This window comes from Pteronotus mesoamericanus, unplaced genomic scaffold (assembly GCF_021234165.1).
Source record: "Pteronotus mesoamericanus isolate MK-2021 breed Mesoamerican mustached bat unplaced genomic scaffold, CSHL_Meso_final scaffold_167, whole genome shotgun sequence".
Classification (NCBI taxonomy): Eukaryota; Metazoa; Chordata; class Mammalia; order Chiroptera; family Mormoopidae; genus Pteronotus; species Pteronotus mesoamericanus.
The window spans coordinates 25,524,356-25,544,948 of NW_026555308.1; the positions used below are offsets into that span (position 1 = coordinate 25,524,356).

At 34.7% G+C, this 20,593-nt stretch overlaps 1 protein-coding gene across 1 annotated transcript in view; it reads left to right on the top strand.

Annotated features, from left to right (window-relative positions):
• The window catches only part of FBN2 (fibrillin 2), a 249,570-nt gene that overhangs the window by 146,786 nt on the left and 82,191 nt on the right, over positions 1 to 20,593 (top strand). Inside the window, exons 12-19 of the mRNA XM_054589866.1 lie at positions 439 to 558; positions 1,425 to 1,550; positions 2,415 to 2,537; positions 4,215 to 4,337; positions 9,561 to 9,713; positions 12,127 to 12,180; positions 13,742 to 13,867; positions 16,431 to 16,556. Coding sequence (XP_054445841.1) covers positions 439 to 558; positions 1,425 to 1,550; positions 2,415 to 2,537; positions 4,215 to 4,337; positions 9,561 to 9,713; positions 12,127 to 12,180; positions 13,742 to 13,867; positions 16,431 to 16,556 — 951 coding nt within the window. The remainder of the gene's footprint in view (positions 1 to 438; positions 559 to 1,424; positions 1,551 to 2,414; positions 2,538 to 4,214; positions 4,338 to 9,560; positions 9,714 to 12,126; positions 12,181 to 13,741; positions 13,868 to 16,430; positions 16,557 to 20,593) is intronic.

Below are 20,593 nucleotides of genomic sequence, written 5' to 3' on the forward strand. Positions count from 1 at the left end.
AAAACTACCAGCAGTGACATGTAACATACATATATATTTCTAAAAACCTTCAGTTGATCTTGTAACACTGCACTTAATCTTAGAGAGGCTATTCACTTGCCCAGACTACTAAAAATAATAAGCACGATAGCCTATTGGACTCATGGCTGTGTCTTTACAGAGCCCGTGCTTTCAACCATTGTGCGTTACTCAAATTAAAAAATCATTATTTCTTGATTAAAGCAATTTCACTTATACTTGCCAATAGGCAATATTTTTGTAAATTGCCATACTGGCCTCGGTATTTGAAGAAAGGAATGTTCATTCATTTATAAATACTCTACTATTTAGATTATTACCACTGACTAGCCTCTCAAATTTGGGGGGCCTAAATGTACTTTAAACAAACATTTCTAGAAATGGAGTGAAGTCTATAATGGTTTCTTTTGCTGCTCACAGATGTTGATGAATGCACATCAAATCCCTGCACTAATGGAGATTGTGTTAACACACCTGGATCCTATTATTGTAAATGTCATGCTGGATTCCAGAGGACTCCTACCAAGCAAGCATGCATTGGTAAGGCAGTTTGCTTTCACATATGAAAATGTTCCGTGAAATACAGCGACCCAGGCTGTTGAGGTTAAAAGTAGATTTATTAAAATAAAACATGAAATGAAATAAGTGCTGTTAGGTTATTACAGATTTATTTTATACTACCTTCAGAAGAGTTTCCTTTATACATAAACACTATTTGCATATATAATCCAGACAGCATGGTATCTGGCTTCACAAAATGTCAGTTTATCTTTCTTCCCTAGATCACAGCCTCCTTTCTCCAAGGAACATCAGTAGCATTACTGCTCTCCGATTAACGGAACTTAATATTTATAGTCATTTTCATCTACTGTTTTCTTTGAACCCCACACACAGTCCAACACCAAATCCTGCCTAGTTTTTACCATTGTCCAAACTATCTGCCTCATTCATTTCATTATTCTTTTAGCAGATGACTTTCCTTGTCTTCTTTTACATTTCCTATTTGTCCACAGGTAGTTGCTTAAATAAACTTACTCCAGAAGTTTATATCTTATTGCTCTTAATTCAAGTATTCAGTACTCAACTCCTTGCTCTGACGTTTAAGGTCTTCAGCCACTGTGTCCAAAACAGCTTGCCTGCCTGCCCCCTACTAGGTTCACTGCACACCCTATTTCATTTTTCTTTCTCTTTCCTTCTTCAACTAGTCAGGGCTTTAAAATTTCTTACACCTACCTGTCCAAGAAAAAAGGTTGGCAAGAAATGGACATTTTGCTAAAGCAGCAGCGTGATTTTATATAATTACATGGAAAAATGAACTGGATATTTGAAATTAAATGTATTATCCTACTGTTTTTATCTATAATTATTATAAAAGAATAATGTTTGGCCTTTCTTAATGTTCCCAGATATTGATGAGTGCATCCAGAATGGGGTTCTTTGTAAAAACGGTCGATGTGTGAACACAGATGGAAGTTTCCAGTGCATTTGCAATGCTGGTTTTGAATTAACTACAGATGGAAAAAACTGTGTTGGTATGGAAATTGCCTGCTCCCTTGCAAAAGACTTTTAAAGGATATACATTTTTATTTAGAACCGTATATACTATCTCCCTGAAAGCTCACACAACACATGGGAGAGTTCTTCAGGTGACTTAGGGAAGATATAATGCATTTAACACAAGACTATTCAAGTGAAACAACAGATCCTTTTTTTTTCTGCAAATGTTATAATGAATTTATAACAAGGAATACTTCACTGTTTTTGGAAGTTTCCTTTGTGGTATATGTTTAATTGTACATAGCAGTTATTCTTTATAATAACTATGACTGCCTACCGCATTTCACGTGTTGGGGATACAACGCTGACAAGATAGAACAGGACTTCCCCATCCTCAGCCTGGGGGAATACAAAAATATTTGGCATATATGAAAATCAAATCTCTAAACATGTGTTCCTGGTGCTATCTAGCAGTACAGCAGGTACCAGTGCTCAACAGAAATATTCTATTCACACAGCAACACGTATTTCACCCACTAATGAAAGCCCAGATTATTTTACATACAGTGAGGTTTGTTATTGCTTTATTCTCTCTTACAAAAGGAGGAACCCCTGAAACCATATTAACTTTTCTGGTAATCAAAATAAAATGCTACTCATGTGGTTTTAATGGCCACTAAGCACAAAATTCACTTAATTGTTTTCTTTACATCTCTATACTAAAGGCCCTTCACATTCTACAGACCATTTGCTCTACTCAGTTGGCGTTCATATTAGGGGAAAAAAAACCCATGAGCACATGGTTCATTTACGTAGTGGAATTTGGCGATTGTTTGTGGAAGGAGAGGAAACTGGTTCCCTCAAGGCCAGTGGTGTGAGTTCCTCTCTCTCCTCCACAGATCATGATGAATGTACAACTACCAACATGTGTTTGAATGGGATGTGCATTAATGAAGATGGCAGCTTCAAGTGCATCTGCAAACCAGGATTTGTCTTGGCTCCAAATGGGCGTTACTGTACTGGTATGTGTGGCTTTGAGATAGGAAAGTAACCGTGATTGAAACCATCTTTTTTATTTGAATGAATCATGCAAGAATTACTTCAGTTTCTTCATGTGGATTTCATATTATTCACATCTCTTGATAATTCAGTAAGGCAGGTGTCTAAAGCTTCATAGAAAAACACACATTGTGGTCTAGGGAACAGTAATAGCTTTACAAAAATAATAATGATACAAGAAAAATTAAGGGAATGACAGAGTGGTTCTAGCAAGTCTGAAAGAGACAATGTAGAAATAATTTTTCTCTATGCGTTGCCTGAATAAAGAGAAACAAAAGTCTTGAAAGGTTTTCATTTTTATGTGTTCTCAGACTACATTTTTGACTGTCACTTATTATTGGTTTTGTATTACATCTTTTCCACAAAGCTAATCTACACATCATTTGTGATTGTTATTATCTCATAATGTTATGTTGATTTAGTGAAGAAATAATTTAAATATTTCTATCAATTGTTATGTTTATAAAGCTAACTTGAAGGTCAAGCTCTAGTGATAACTTTAGTAAGCAAAAGATATGCCTTTTGGAAATAAATAAGGCTATCTCACATGTAAACTCACAGTTGGAATTTAGTAAGATGAAGTAAATTTTGCAGTTTCTAGTTAGAAACAAGTTTTGTTTTCCAGTTTTCTCCTTTTAGACAAAATTAACTCTGTGAATGCTTTCTGCCTTCTGTTGCACAAATTTATCTGACTTCCAAATGAGACTTATAACTAATCCCTATAATTGCAATGAAATTCCAGGGACATTAGAGAGAGAAAATCAAGACTGATTCTCATGTTCCTGAATAAAAAAAATGCTTCTTGATTATTCAAGAAAGAGGAATACAGGAATAAATAGAACTATTGTAGCTTTGCTGATTGAACTCATGACTGGGAAGTCATCTCAAGGTTAGCTGACTTGGATGTAACACAGGATGTGAGGTTAACATTACATTCCATCCAGTGTGTAGCATTGTTTTACAGCATGGAACTTATTCCAGAATTTCTTAAGAAAATTAAATACACATAAGAAAGCTGATTTAGATCTCACCAGTTTCTGCTTTCTTGAAATTATTTTTTACCAATTTTCTTTTTACACATGTTGTGATCTTAAGTCTTGAAGTGTTCATGAGTTAGCAGCCCTGTGCTTTGAAGCCTGTTTCATCATTTGGAAAAGCTATTTAATGTTGAGTTACCTCTGATAAATTGAAGCAGATTAAAAATTTGAAGAGATACCCCAAACTATTTTCATATGAACTGATAAAGTTAATATCAAAACATCCCTTGTAGTTAGAATTGTGTGTGTATAAATAAAAGGTGATTATAAAAGTTTACCTCACTTTTAAGTATTTGTTTCGCTTAACTAATTTGGATTAAATATTGTTTATATTAAGCAAGGTTGCCAAATAAGTAATGAAAAATGAGTTTGTATGGCTTTTTTCCTAATGAGTATCTGTCACTTGGTTTTTTTAAAAAATATTTCAGAGTTGCATTAAGATATAAGGTTTCCCTGATAAATTTAATTTTTAAAAAATCTGTTATTACATCTATGCTCTTCCGCAAATTATGAAATTAAAAACAAAGGGTCAAAAGTGGCAACAGTTAAAAATAAAGTTAAATTTACCCAATTTTGACCTGACTTGTGTTCTCCTTCGGGCAGATGTGGATGAGTGCCAGACACCAGGAATCTGTATGAATGGGCATTGTATCAACAATGAAGGGTCCTTCCGCTGTGACTGTCCCCCAGGCCTGGCTGTGGGTGTGGATGGACGCGTGTGTGTTGGTAAGTGAAACATTCTATAGTGGTCTCACTGTCCAAATGATCTTTGAAAAGGTAACATAGGTACGTCCATCCCATGGAATAATGTTCAGCCATAAAAAGGAACAAAGTACTGATACACAAGAAAGCAAGCAAGGGTGAACCTTGAAAACGTGCCAGGTAAAAGATGCCATGCACAAAAGCCACATAGTATGTGATTCCATTCACAAGAATGGCCCGTAAGAGGCAGGTCTGCAGTGACAGAGCATATTAGTGGTTGCTTAGAACAAAGAGCGTGGGGTGGCAGGAAAAGGGGTGACCTTAGCTAAAGGGTATTTCTGAGGTAATAAAATGTTCTAATATTAGCTGTAGTGAGTATTGTACATATCTGTGAATATGCTAAAAACTATTGGATTGAACACTTCTAAATAATGAATTCTATGGTACCTGAATCATATCTCAATAAAGCAGTTTTTAAAAAATAGACAGGAGACCCCAGCCAACTCCCTTCAGAAGGCTTTAAGGAGAGACCTGTCAAAAATGCTGGAGAAGAAAAAATAAGTCCTTACCAACCATCCTTGATAACATTAGATAACTGAGTTTCTAAATACAGTGGATTTAGTTTTTGTAGTTAATAACAAAGAAGGCAGGAAAGGGGGATTATAGTTATACTTAAGTAAACTCTTTATACCCACACAAAATTTAAAATGTAAATAATCTATACCCTAGCACTTGGACTAGTATCAAAAGCTAGAAGTAGTTTTATATAATTATTATTCATCATTATGCAACTAACTATGGAAACAAGGGAAGAATATGAGAAAGAATTTTGTTTTATTCTAAGCCATTAAAAATTTCTTTTGGATACTTTTGTCAAATATATTCCATGAAAAGCAATCAGAGTTATCAGTCATCAGCTTTAAAGAAGCAGACAAAACAAAAATGTCATTGGCATTTCAAACCAACGAGTATGTTTTAATGATAACAGTAGCAGAGTGGGTGAGTTGTAAAAATACATTTAATGCTGTTTTTTATCTCTGAAGTGCTTTCATGAGACCTTTAGGGTGTGTTGGCTATTGGGCACCCTCTTTTTTTCAGGTTATATACTAGAAGGCAGACATATTCATTGGTGTAGGAGTAATTTTTCAGAGAAATTAAATGCTTTCTTAGATATAGTTGATAACTCCTCACTCCGACCTGTGGGAATCAAAACATTGGACCCCAAAGAGGGGCAGTGGGAAGAAGCAACAGCAGATGGAAATAATCTGTCCACTTAAATTTATCCACTCTATCCAATCTAGGATTTATTTCAGCTTGCAAAATTGTCAGCACTTTGTTCAGGGATATTTCAAATACAGAGCTAGAAGAATGTAGCTCCTTCCTCCTTAGAGAGCTAAAATGTTTTCAGTTGCTTTGATGTATTTAGCTAATTTTTCCCCCTTTACCTTCATGATTCTGTTGAAATCTACAGTGAATACAAAACCAGTTTTAGAGGGAGAAATTTTTATTTTAAGCAATCAACATACTAGGTAGTTGTTAAGAATTCAGCGTTCAAACACACAAAAAAATCATTCTCTTGTTAACATACAGAAAGGTCATCAGAAATTGTTAGAAAGCCTCCTTTAATTTTTCACAATTGTGATCACTTAAACTTTTTAATAAAAACACCATTTGTTCTGTGTGTAAAATTGTATATTAGTGTCCCATAACATGCTAGATGTGTTTTCTCCACGTCTTTTGCCTTTGGTGATGATTTTGAGACTTATTGATTGTTGACGTTAGAAATGAATCACTGTGGTGAATTATTATTAGGGTTGGCACTTTGGATTTCTTTTTTTAGTTTGTTTGTTTTTGTTTTCCTAGGTACTGAGATGTGGGTTTTTGTTTTCAGAAAATTAAACTGTTATCATAACTAGTACATTGGAGAAGCCTGACTTACAGGCAGGGTGTAACTTGGACTCCACCAGGGTCAGAGTGCATGAGGAGAGGCAGAAGGTGGAAGCACCCATACCGTCCTAGGATGGCTCCAAGATTTTGGGGGTTTCGCGCATGTTTAAAGCCAACTTCCTCCTTGTGGGCCACTCACGGGTACCGCAGAGGCATTCCGCTTCCCTCCCAAGGGTGCAGACACTGCATCTGTCTTCTTCAGGGCCACTCCCCGGTCCCCAATCTTTGATCTTCCAGCAGTCCACTTCGGACAGTCTTGATGGTCCCATCACCCTCCACATTGTCATTTTAGGACCATATCTTAATGTGTCCTGTGTCTGATGCATAGGACATGCCCATCCCTGACACTGTTTACCATATAAATAAAGGCTGATCTCACCTCCACCTGCTCCTACAGAAGGAAGAGCAGCCACTCACCTTTGCCTGTTAGGTGTCTGAGGCAGAGATGAGTACAAAGCTCTCCTAAGGCTTCAGACGTGAGGAGGGAAATACCTCCTACTTATAACCTAGCTCTCTCTCACTGCCCCCCTAAAAAATCTTTTTCAAAAAACCCTCTCTTAATTGCCACTCTCTTAAACATTATAGACTGTGTGTTGGGAAGGGTTTAGGGACCAGGTCACTAATTTTCTATATCTACTTTCTTCAGGATGGAGACTCCAAATTCACCTTCTTACTTGATATTCAGCACCATGGGATTTCAGCTAAAATTTTTTTTAAAACACTCTGTTATATTAGCTTAAGAATATGTCAGCATCTTTCCCTGACCAATGTGACTGAGTTGGTTGGTCTTAGTCCCGCAAATGAAGGGTCACTTCTTCAATTCCTGGTCAGGGCACATGCCTGGCTTGTGGGTTTCATCCCCACTCAGTACATGTGGAGGCAGCCAATTGATGTTTCCCTCTCACATCTGTTTCTCTCCTTCTCTTTTCCCTATCTTCCCCTCTCTGTCTAAAAATAAAATAAAATCTTTTTTTAAAAAGAATGTGTTAGCATCTTGATGAATACTGTTTGACATTTCTGTCAGCTAAAGGTTAATTTTCTTTTTTTTTTTAATTCTAGCTCTGCTCCTTACTAGTTGTATGGCCTTGGACAAGATACATTACCTTTCTGTGCCTCTTTTCCTCATTAGTTGCTTTGGGGATTAAATAAGTTAATATGGGATTTATCTGCGTAAAGCTTTGAGTACCAGGCATATATGAAATGCCCAATAAGTTAGCTATTGCAATTATTATCATTTTATTAAATTAGAATAATAACATAATATCTAAGGCTTAGTCTTGTGCAATAAAGTTGATACTAAAGAAAATAAAATATAATTAGCATTTTGTGTCCATATATAGTACTTCACCAATGTGCATAGACTCTGATAATTACCTGAGAAAATCCTTTAAACATTCCAATTCTTAAGAAAAAAATGACATGGAAAAATTTGATAACATATAGAAAAGATACAGCTTAGCATTTCGGTCCAGTCCCCTACCAAAGTATCCTCGTGGGCACGTCCCAGTGTGCTGATGGCTTTGGCACCTCTTACCCTGTCCACCTGTGAACAGTGGCTTCAAGTTACACTTGAAGAATATAATATGAATTAGGGTTCCAATCTTTGTACAGGAGAAGGTCCACTGTCCTCACTAAAGAAAAAAGAGAGAAATGAGGTTGCTGACATTTTTCAGTATTTCCTGTGTGTCCTAGACTTTGTGCTTAATGCTCAACAGACACATCCTCTTTTATAATACAAACTCTATCCTCACTTAATGGATGAAAAAAATGTTAAATAATCTAAGTAAAGTTATCCTGTTATCCCACAGGAATCAGAGCCTGGGACAATTCATGTCCCTAAAACCCACACGTAAATAATACCACCTTCTTTTTCAAAAATCTGGTTTTGTTAACCTGTAACCCAGATCAGTCAGTAGTAATCTATCTCATTCTTCAAGTGAGTGCCGTAGGCTTCTAAAAATTGTGCATGACTTATATTCTTAACATGAAAACAGAAATAACTGACCATTCTGTGATGCCTTCTGACATAATTGGTGACATCTGAAGAACTCGCAAAAATTATGTTGGGAATTATGAACTGTGTTGTTTGTGCAGATTTGTCTTTGCATCAAGTCCTACACTTACGTGTAACTCGGAGCAGACTGTCAAGCTTGGCCACAGCTGACAGAGAAAGGGGCAACACGTGCCCACCACAAGGTTGGCGTGGTAAATCTCATGGCCCTCTTCCATTTGAGCATGTACACATCTCATTGTTTTAGCACAGCAATAAATCTCATTGTTTTAATGAGAAACACTACCAGATCATAAGAAATCATTGGGTGACTCACTTTGCATAACAAGCACATAAAATTATTTCCGACAAGTTGTGAATAATTATATAGATATTTATAATTTGATGGAATTACCATGTTAGTATATATTTCTTAAAAGCTGTACTGCCTCTCTGGCCTTTATGACAATCTTAGTTTCTTATAGTTCATCATTTACTGTCTCATAAAGTTGTAGCATATTTTATGATAATTTAGAGTAAAAATACTAAGCAGGATATTCTTCTTTGAGACATAGCATGACACAGTAGAAAGAGGAAGGGCTTTGAGGGTCACATGAATTCGAGTCTGAATCCCAGTTCAGGCCAGTAGATTGCCTAGGACTTGGAAATACTTACGTAATCCCCATGAATCTAACCTTCCTCATATGTAATATGGATAATGATCACTATCCTGTGGAGTTGTCAACCTGAATGTTCAATGAGATAATGTCTGTAAAGCAATAGCACAATGCCAAGGGCACATAGTGGTAGTTTATTTTTAAAAACTGGATTTACTGAGACTCTGGGATAAATGAGGGTTGAAAAGGAGGAAAGACATTTCAGGGTCAAGCAGTGTCATCTCAAGGTAGTTTAACTTCACTTCATTGTTCATAAGAACTTCTAAAATAGAAATAATAATGTGTCATTTTCAGTAGAGTATAGCCAGTGATTACAGCCCGGAGTGCTGTTTATAACTGTGGAAATATACCTGGTTCAGTCAAAGGCTTGGGAGGATAAGTGGGACAATGGCTACTTATATAGCTCTTAAAATGACTTGGAGGGGAAAAAAATGAGTTGTTGGTATGGATTCATTCTTTCCCTCACTCAACAGACTTTTGTTGATTTTGTAACACTATTAGGTGCTAAAAAAAGAAAGAAAAAGAAGTGGCAGATGCCCTCTAGAAACTTCCAGTCTTAGGCTAAAAGAAGCCTTCAGTTTTGAAATCTGTCTTTATCACTTCCTCAACTCATTGTTCTTCTGTGTCCTTTAGATACTCACATGCGCAGTACATGCTATGGTGGAATTAAGAAGGGAGTGTGTGTCCGTCCTTTCCCCGGGGCGGTGACCAAGTCCGAATGCTGCTGTGCCAATCCAGACTATGGTTTTGGAGAGCCCTGCCAGCCATGCCCTGCCAAAAACTCAGGTAGTCCCTTTGGCCACTTTCATGCCTGATAAAGAATCTAGAAATGTAACATTAGATATTTGACCAAAGAGTACATCAAGTCTGAAGTGTGTTGTCCTTATTTTTCATTAAAGAAAAGAAATACAAACCTAGCTTGGTATGTGAGATGTACGAGGGGGACCCCCAAAAAATGGAATTATCTTCTGGAGGGCAAGCCCCTTGTGGTAGTACAGGCTTCCCCCACTAGTTGAGTGTTCTAGGAACCCATCTGTATCAGTGTACCAGCTGGCATTGTTGTGAGAGGCTGCAGTCTGCTTCGGTGAATTTCTTTTTGAAGACTCTCAATGCATTTGCCCATTTCATGGTGGATGATTTATGAGCGCACCTCCCCACATCTCACTGAATGTTCAGCAGTTTTAGACCAAAAATGGCATGACCCCTGTTCCTCACCCTTCCTATTTACCAGATTGCACCCTGAGGGATTTCTTTTTGTTTCCCTGGATGAAAACAGTCTGCAAAAGGAAACATTTTGCTGATAAGGAAGAGGCAAAGAAAAAAAAAAACAACAGAAGCACTAAAAGGCATCAAAATTGAGTTCAAAAACTGTTTTGAGCAGTGGAAAAACTGTCTCGATAGGTGTATTGCATGAAATGAAGAGTGCTTTGAAGATGACTGAAGTTTAAACATGCAAGAATAAATATACATTTTTTTATAAATACATTTCAGTTTTTTGGGGGTCCCTCTCATATAATGAGATTTGGCTCGTATTTACCTAAGATCTCTCGACAAAAAGAATACATGGTGAATGAAAAACTTACTTGCTGATCCAATGATTACTGTTAAAACAGATTTTTTACATCAATATGTTAGTCTCAATGTCCCTGATCTATGATGTCAACTGTGAAGACAAATAGCATAAAATTTACTTCTTGCTTTCAAGATTATTATAACTTTAGCAGAATTTGATTTTATTTATTTAATTTATTAACACGGAATGGTCTTAGGACACAGCCTATTAGTGATTCCAGACTCTTAGGTTGATAAGGTTGATCCTCTTTATTCATACTTTTACTAAACCTATATTGGATATGTAAACCCATACTGAATACATGTAAGTACAATATAGATTAAAAAAATACACACAATCTTTTTTTTCTTTACAGTTGGATATAGTTGAGACTATAGATAAGTGAACATACAAATTATAATTTAGTGTGATGAGCCCTTTTAAAGAGACATGAAGAGCTGGGAGAGCAGGAAGGCAGAATAGTTAGTTGCCTGGGGAAGGTGGGAAAGACTTCACCGGAGGGAGGCATGTTGAGTTAGGTCTTGAAAAAGACAAGAACTTCCCATGTGGAAGACAGAAGAAAAGCATCCCAGCAAAGGAAATGGCTTCTCATTATGTAAAAAATCCTAAATACATTGTTCAAACCTTAGAAAAATGATGAGAGTTCATCTAAAAGAACTACTTAGTATGACATTTTTAAAAAGAAGAGTTAATGAAGGAAATCTTGCCCTAAAATGTGTTAAATTATGCATATTATGAAAGAGGTAAAAAAATGATAACAAGACTAGATTTAAAAAGTCAGTTAACAAGATAAATTAATCTAGAAACCGAAAGTAGTAGAAATAAAGGGTCTTGAAAAAAATGAGAACTTCCCACATGGAAGATGGAAGAAATGCATTCCAGCAAAGGAAATGGCTTGTCATTCCATTAAAATCCAAAATGGATTGTTCAAACATTAGCAAAACAATGAAAGTTCATCTATTGTAGAAATAAATGGGAATGTAGGGTACAATAAAGATGGCATTTATATCAGTGAAGAAAAATTGAGTTAAGTAATGAATATCATTGATAAATATCAGAAACAATATGGTTAGCTCCCAACATTAAACTTTATAAAAAATAATTTTCCTATAGAGTATATAACATTTTGGTTATTTTGTCTTGATAAAGAGCTTTCAAAGCAGACATTAAAGACCAAAACACACACATAAATTAGAGAAAATTTTTCTTAATTTGTAAGGAATTTATATTAATAAGGGAAGTTGAAATCCTCATAGAAGAAGTGCTATGTGTACAAATAAAATTTTACAAGGTAAAAGTGAAAATGGTAGATTACCAGATAAAATTAGATGCCTAATTGTTCTAAAATTAAAATAAGATATCATTTTTGTTGATTAGATTGGTAGAGAACAGTTGATTGATTTTTCCCAGTGTTTGGGAGGGTGTATAAAAATGGATACTCTTATACTGGGACATTTAGGAAAAGAAAGACTGTCTGTAATAATTATGTGCTAGAAAATACTCATTTTTATATTTTAAAAATTAATGCCTATAATTATTTCTAATGATACTTTTGGGATTATGTGACTTGTATAAAACAGATATAGTTTAGAGTTTTTAATCTCTGTATTTGTTTTTATCATATAGCTGAATTCCATGGTCTGTGTAGTAGTGGAGTAGGTATCACAGTGGACGGAAGAGGTAACTCTATTTTATTCTCCATCTTATAATAATCCTATAACTGTATAGGTTTATGGTTCTATTGTAACATTATGAATATGATCATATTTAATATAAAAATATATAACTGTAAAATGGTAAGGTTAATTATCTCTAAGAACAATTGTTATAAGCTAGGTGATTATTAAGTGGTTATGTAGATGTACCTTTTTCACAGTGGATAAATACATGTTAAATATTCATTGTTAAAAATGTCAGTAACTAACTACATCCAATGATTTTATGCATACCATTGCTTAAGAAGAGGCTAGAGTTGATATTTAGGTCAGAAAAATAAAGACCGAGACAATTTTTTTAAATAAAATAACGGTGCTGACATGGTTAAAAAAATCTTTAAGACATATTTGATATGGATCAAGTTTGGGATATATAGCCCAAAAAATAAATATTTATAACTGTTTATGTCTAAAAATACAAAAAATGTTTTTATCCAACTCAAGAAAGGAAATTTATGGTTTTCTTATTTTTAATTTAGCAATATGATTAACAAAATTCCAAAATGGAAACTTAAATATAAATTATATATGTGTTTATTTTACAGTTATTTTCTATGTTAACAAACATATACTTTCATTTTTTTTGAAGAAAACAAAACTGTAGGGTGCTGTTAATCTGCATTATATCCATATATTCTAGTTTCATGTCTGAGAAAACTTTAGACAAATTATAGATTAGTTGACAGGGTAATGTTGCATCTTTGCAATGAATATCAGAAACCAGAGTAAAGAAGAAAACTTTTACATGTTTATCCCAAAAATAAAATAAAAAGGCTGACATTTCTGGAGTACTTATGGTTTTCCAAATTCTGGAAAGCAGTAGCATCAAAACAGTGACCAAAGTTTGATTTTATGCCTATTCTATATTTTATTCCCTCTCAATGTGGCCTCCCTACCAGAAAAGGCCTCCCACTGAAACTGCTTGGTAGCTCATACAAGCACATCATTCCTCAGGTCCCACTGAACATGGGTGGCAGAGAGTAGATATGGTCACAGCTTATTGTAAAACATCATGTTCCCAATCGTTTGAACTGTCCTCTCCATTAATTTCAACTTATCCACAGAGAAACATTTATTAAATATCATATTACTTGGTTGACTATAAAAATATAATAAAATAGAAATATTCCATGCCTTCAGGCACTGTAAAGTTACATAGACCACCTTAGTAAATCTCTGTCTTTTAATTAGATGATTATAATACCTATCAAGATGAGTTTTCCTTTGGTTTTTAAGCTAACAGCCTATAAATTTCTTAATTAATTTTGTCATAAATACAGGCACATTACATGGTTTCATTCTTTGAATTTCTGCCAGTTGCCCTCATTTTTCTTATGACTTACCAGAGAAGTGCCCTCTTTCTCTCAGTTTTATTCTTATTCCTTATTTTCATTGCCCTTTCTGAAAGGTAGGCAAATTGCAGGTTTGCCGAGTTAAGCACTTCATATGTTGAGTGATCTTTAGTAAACCTGCTTGTATCAGCAAACAATAAAATGTCTGTGTTAAACTTTCAACATTTGATGCAGATATCAATGAGTGTGCTTTGGATCCTGATATATGTGCCAATGGAATTTGTGAAAACTTACGTGGTAGTTACCGTTGTAATTGCAACAGTGGCTATGAACCAGATGCCTCTGGAAGAAACTGTATTGGTAAGTTATCTGTTATACTTATATATGAGCCTTTCATGTAGTTTAATCCCGCAGAGTGTAGGAGAAATAAAAACACAAATAAATTACTAAAACTAGAGATCTTACCATTTGTTTCTCTTGTATTCTTCTTAGCACACAAAGATATAAAAATTTTGGAATCAAATTCTGTTACATGGTAACAAACTTCTTAGTGGCACAACTTAGTATTTAAATTTTTCTTTTCTAAAATGAATGGGCACATACTAAATTATTGGACTGTTGTTTTTCTGCATCTATCTTAGTTCTATAATTTTTCACTAAGAAATAGACTTCAAAAATTAGCAGGTCAGTATAAACAACAGTAAGTTAAGAAAACACAGTCTTACAGGGAGATATAACTTTAACTTACATACTATAACATATCTAAACATGATGGCCAACCTGGATGTTTCTTTTTGTGATTTATTTATTTTTTATTTTTTTATTATTATTATTATTTTTTAAATACATTTGTCTCTGCCTTCCCCCTACCACTTTCCCCTGCCCCCTCCCCCAACCCTGCCTCATCTTTTTGTGATTTATAAGAGAATGTTTGAAAACGCTCAAGTACGTAGTTCATATATTCAAGTATTTGTAAAAAATCTAGATTTTCCCATAGGGCACTTGGTTCACTTTTATAAAATTACTGTTATTCAGCCCATCATTATGCATAGTAATTTTTATATCTAATCACTGATGACTATTGCATTCAAGCCTTGATGATTATGATTAGAAAGAAATACATTTTTCTGCATTTATGGTACTGGCTTTTATTATTGAATATGTCCATTTGATCTTGAGTTGAAGAAATACATACAGATGGATATATAAAAGTATATTAAATATCATGTACTTATAATAGATTTTGACACCTACAGAGAAGGGCACCAGGCAAAGATTATTGAAGATATACAAAATATGCAAACCAGCCAGCTCTTATTCACCAAAGCAAAGTTGCTTCCAGCATAACTTCCAAGTACAGTTGAGCACACAGTACTCTACTAAAAACAGATTCCATGAATATTCACACACTGAACACAATTCATGGCACTACTTAACTCTTTAAATTAGGTATATGCATAATTTTGGTAAAAATTAAAACAATTTAAAAAATAAAAAGGAAGTCTAGTTCCAGTTTTCGTTTGTTAGGGCTACTGTAACAAAGTACCAAAAACTGGGTTGCTTAAAACAGCAAAAATATACTATCTCAGTTTGGGAAGACAAAAGTCCAAAGTCAAGTTCTCCACAGAGACATGCTCTCCCTAACAGCACCAGGGGAGAATCCCTCCTTTCCTCTTCTGGCTTTGAGTGTATGCCAGAAACCCTTGGCATTTCTTGGCTTGTAGATGCCTCACTCCAGTCACGTGGTCATCTTCTCCCTGTGTGTCTTCACATCACCTTCCTGCGAAATGTGCCTGTCTCTCTTTCCCCCCTTTTTTTTTTCTTTTTTTGTGAACACCTCAGATTGGATTATGATAACTAGATTACTTACATAACAATCCTATTTCCAAATAAGGCCAGTCTGGGTACTAGGGGTTAGGAATTCAACATCTTTTTTGAGGGACACAATTCAACCCACACCATGAGGTAATAAGTAAATAAATTGTGATGCAGCCACTTGATAAAGCAAACAATATGGGGGAAATTATGGTAATGCTTAAAATATGACACTAATTTTTAAAAATCAAGATTGAAATTTGGAACAAAAGCATAATATCCCAAGGTAAAGAGATGAGATAAAAAACAAAAAATTCATAATTATCAGTAGTGATAGCATTATGAGAGATGTTTTTTCAATCTCTGTTTTCCAAATTTTTACAATGTCAGTATGTCTGGGCCAGGTACAGTTATTTGGAAAACCAGAAATGTCAAAGGAACTCTTCACCCCAAATTGAAATTTTTATTTTTCTGTCATTAACTATACTTGCAAAAATGGGAGTGTGGGTAGGAAGATAAAATTCAATGTGACTTTCTTAAATTCAAGCTTTAAATATTTTCTAGGCTGTTCTAGATTGCTACAGGAGTATATAAAATGCACCATTAATTTCCATTAATAATTAATTGTTCCTGAGGTTAAAAACATAATGGGATAAGATTAGTAAATACCTTTTGTTTAACTACTATTTAATGCATTCTTTATTATAATTTTAATCAAAAAGGTTTTTTAAGTTATTTTTATTACATCTAAGCAAGCGTATATAGGTAAATATGAGTTTTATCTTGTAATCAATTTCATCAGTGCTTAAACCTGTCAAATATAATCCCACGACAGGACAATAAGTAAATGAAGAACAAAGCAGTAATGTGTCTTTTCCAAACTGTAACATACCTCTCAGGGACTCTAAAACATCTTACGAGTGGCCACCAACATAAGAATTTGTCATTTGAATAAAACTGAATAGATTTTGTATGGGATCAAGGAATGCGTTGTAGCTACGAAGACACTATGTCAAGGAGGGGAGTGAGAAGAAATAAAAATAAAACATGGTTGGTCACTGTGCTGTTTCAATATGTATATCCCCCGTCTTCTGATGGTTGCTTCCAGACATTGATGAGTGCTTGGTAAACAGACTGCTCTGTGACAACGGCCTGTGCCGAAACACTCCTGGAAGTTACAGCTGCACCTGCCCACCGGGGTATGTGTTCAGGACTGAGACGGAGACGTGTGAAGGTACGAGCCATTCCCTGCCCTAGATGTGGATAAGGAAGCACTTAGACGCATAACTGTCAAGTACGCTGACAAAGCAATATAGTAAAAAGAGTATTGTTTGAATCTTTTAGACATTTTTGTAGTTTCGTTCAGTTAATTTGCCAGTTTTAGAAATAGCATGCACCTAACAGTTTATGAATACTGTTAGTTTTGCTCCATTCGGATAAAATAACAATAAACATTTGGAACAAACACTTTGAAGTCCAAAAACAAAAGAAGAAAAAAGGGAAAGGAGCCACTTTGTTTTACTTGCTAAAATATCATGTCAGATTTTTGTTTGTTTACTTCGTTTTCCCATTTTAAAAACCAGTATGACATGTTAGACTAGGGGAATCTGAACTGTAATGGCAAATTCAGCTCTTCAGCATTTTAGTTTATGAAATGATTGATATAGTACCTCAACGGCTGGCCCAGAAGATATTTGGGGCTTGACTAAAAATAGTTACCTTAATTAAATTTATAGTCTAAAAACATTGTCCTTTTCATTTGATAATTTAAAAGTTATTGTTCGGGCTTGCAGATAATACACCGCTGTTTAAAAGCTGTTTTCTTTTGACCACATTTTTCTGCAGTGGAAGTTACATGAACGAGTTAAATGCTTAGGGAAGGCCTCGTTTTTTCAGTGAGATACCAGCTAAGTAATGAGCGCATTCAATTATCTTTTTGTTTCTTGACCAAAGTACTGTGTGTTTCAGACTAATTTGTCATATGACTACTAGTCATTGTTCCTTTCTAAGTCTCACTTTGTGGGCCTACAGAAGTGTCCGATGACATTATCAAATGCAATGACTACTCCCAAATAGTAACTTTTTCAAAAGATATTTTTAACTTTAATTATTTTGAATAGCCTTTTCCTTATCTGTTAAAGTATTTGTTTCTTAATGACTCCACAGCCAAGAAAACTGCAAATGTTAATATTATGCAAAAAGATGTTAACATTCTCTCTTCATCTTATTGTTTAACTTCAAAGCATTCTTGCAAACAGAAACAAGTTAGGACTGGAAAGAGATGCCAGAACACAAATGATTCAGCTGAAGTCAGTGAAATGCAATTACAATGTGCAATTCTAAGTCTGAATTGAATTGAAGGGACCACTGAAAAACGGTAATTAGCTTGAAGGAAAAAAAATAGGAAAGAAAACAGCATAAAATACAGTTTTTGTAATCTTAGTTTTGATAACTGTTTCCCCTCCTGCCCACTCCATTTTGCAGAGGCTCCTCAAAGAAAAGCGCTCATTCTGTTCCCAAGTAAAGTACTTGAAGGTTCATCTTCTCCATGGATGAGCAGAGGCACACGAGAGTCTTGAATATCTTTCTGTAAGATATAAAAGCTCTCCTTTTAAACCAGCTCAGGCTTCTCAAATGTATTTAACCAGAAGCTTTATTTTCTAGCACGCTCTCCCACCCACCTCCAACACCTATTATTCTTCAAAATTTCTCTGAGAAACATACTCTGTAAAAAAGTATTCTAGCTGTATTTCTTCCGTGAGTAACTATTTTGGTGGGTGGGAGAAGGGATTTCAAGACTTTATTAATCATATTTTTCTTTATTCCCAACTTTCCACACTTCCTTCTCACCATCTTTTATCATTTTATCTAATGTCTTTGGAGGATAAGCTTCTGTTAAACGTTAAGATACTCTGAAGGCAAGCACAGTTTAGAATGGCTTCTTGATTTAACTGGGAAGCTGAGGGTTGTTAGGACTGGTTTCCCTGTCCACAGCATCACTTCCCTTTGGTATTATCGTGAGAGAGAGACGTAATGGAGAACTAAATAGATAGTGTCTTTGAATCAGTTTGATCAAAATTTGGTCTGTATAAGTGAATTGTCAATGATATTTACAGCATACCAGTGTTTCCTCTATTGTAACAAGTGAAATGGACTTGAAGGGCACTAACAGCCAGCGTACCAAAGAATAAAGAAAAGGCAGAGGCTCTCATGAAGAGTAGGAGCAAATGGTGTTTAATAATTTCATAAATGTTATATCACATTAATACAAAATCAGGCAACAATAAGGATTAGAAACAGTTTTCCTCACTCCTTATGTCCAAAGGATAATTGTTCTTGATAAATCTGAGCCTTTTCTCTAATATGAAATACATTTTATATCTGTCATTCATAAGAAAGTAGTTCATGGTGTGTAAATAAAAAAGAAATGATAGAGAAATATTTTGGCTCTAACCTTGTGACATTGGTGGAAATAAAGATGATTTATCATGAGAAACCTAACCAAGTAACTTTTACTTCTACATTTCCTTCCTACTGTTATTTGTATTTTATGAAATGTTTTGCCAAGAAAAAAGACCTGAAGGCCACGAATCTCTTTTCTTTTGGGTCTCTTCCTTACTTCCACCATCAAATTCACACAATAAATTTGTCTGCCTGAAGCACTTCTTTTCATTCTGCTCTTCCTAAACTAATTCCCAAAAACTAGATAGGGAATTATTAGCAGATTCATTACAGACTCTAACTTTCTCTGTATATATTTGCTATATTTACTAATTTTGCTTGGCATTCATGCTTTCAGTAGGCTATTTTAAATATATAATAGCAGTTAATGATAAAGTTCCTCTGATATTTCAGACTGAAGTTACAAAAAATTTATTTTACTTTTTTTGTTTGAGCTCTGAGAGCCTGTGAAAGTTAAAATTTTTACAGCAAGCACTGTGGTTTAGATTGTGTTTCCAGTGACATAACTAGTTAAATGTAAACCAGATGTTCTTTGAAGTTTATTTCCAGGAATGTACAGTGAACTGTTTCAATTCCTGGTTCCATGACATTTATAACATAAAAACATTGTATTTAAGGAAAAATTAAACAGTTGATATCTGTAGCTGTCATTGCATATGTTTATAGTTTTTGAGTTCATAATTGCTTAATTTAAAATAGGAATTTTGAAAACACATGATACATTTTTCTGTTTTGGGAGCTTCTTACAAATGAAATAGGTGAGCTATCTATAGTCTGCCCTCAGATTAGTTATCTGCTTCCTGACTATCTGATTCCTTTTTTACATTGTGTTTTTGTGGAAAGAATTTCAGTACTCTGGAGTAGATTTTTTTCATTCCAAATCTGTGCTATATTTACAAAAACCTGTTCTTGCATTTTTCTTTTAAGAGGTTTTCTTGTTACAAACAATCTGAAAGGAAGATGTATTTATATTTCCTCAAACAATTTTTACTTGAAAAATTAAATTACCACCTGGATGCTTCTTTAGTAGTTTTGAAGTAGCAAAGAAGGAACACACCTGTTTTCCACATTGATTTTTAATTTGCATTTCAAGTCTACGGACTTGAAAATCAACAGTGAGCTCTGCCTTCTCAGGACCAGTTTAGTTTATATTTGACTTGAGACATTCAAGAACAAGCACTACAATGTTACAGTTATTTATCTGTGTGTTTTCCTCAATGTAGTATGTTATGTTTAATTCAAAGGGGTGCTCGGAAAAAATATAAGTATGGTGAACTCAGAGACCCTAGTCATTGCTTGACAAAAAAAAGTCCTGGGGTATGTTGATTTGTTTCAGATAATTAACCAAGTACAAAAAGAAATCTGCATACCCCTTTTTCAGTCGAGTGGTTGAATTTATACTGAAAGTCAGTCTTTGATATTGTGTCTAATACTGTAGCTGAAACTTGTATTTATTTTTAATTAACTCCTGTTAAACTTTTGCATTTTATTGGTTTGACATTTTCATTAGTCACCTCTTGAGAACTGACTATCAACAGTAATTGTTTAGATTATGGTATGTGATTTGATTTAGGACTCAAATTAAATTAATACTAGTAAGGTCTATATGAAGCAATTAAAAGTTTTTTTGTCTTTTTTATTTTACCGAATACATACACACATACGCACGCACGCACGCACGCTCTTTCTCTCTCTCTCTCTCTCTCTCTCTTTCTTACTTACACTTAAAAAAAACGCTCTCCACACCAAACATGTACATGTAAATGTGAACAGGCTCAAGAGAGAGGAACGTGGGTAAGGACTAGATAA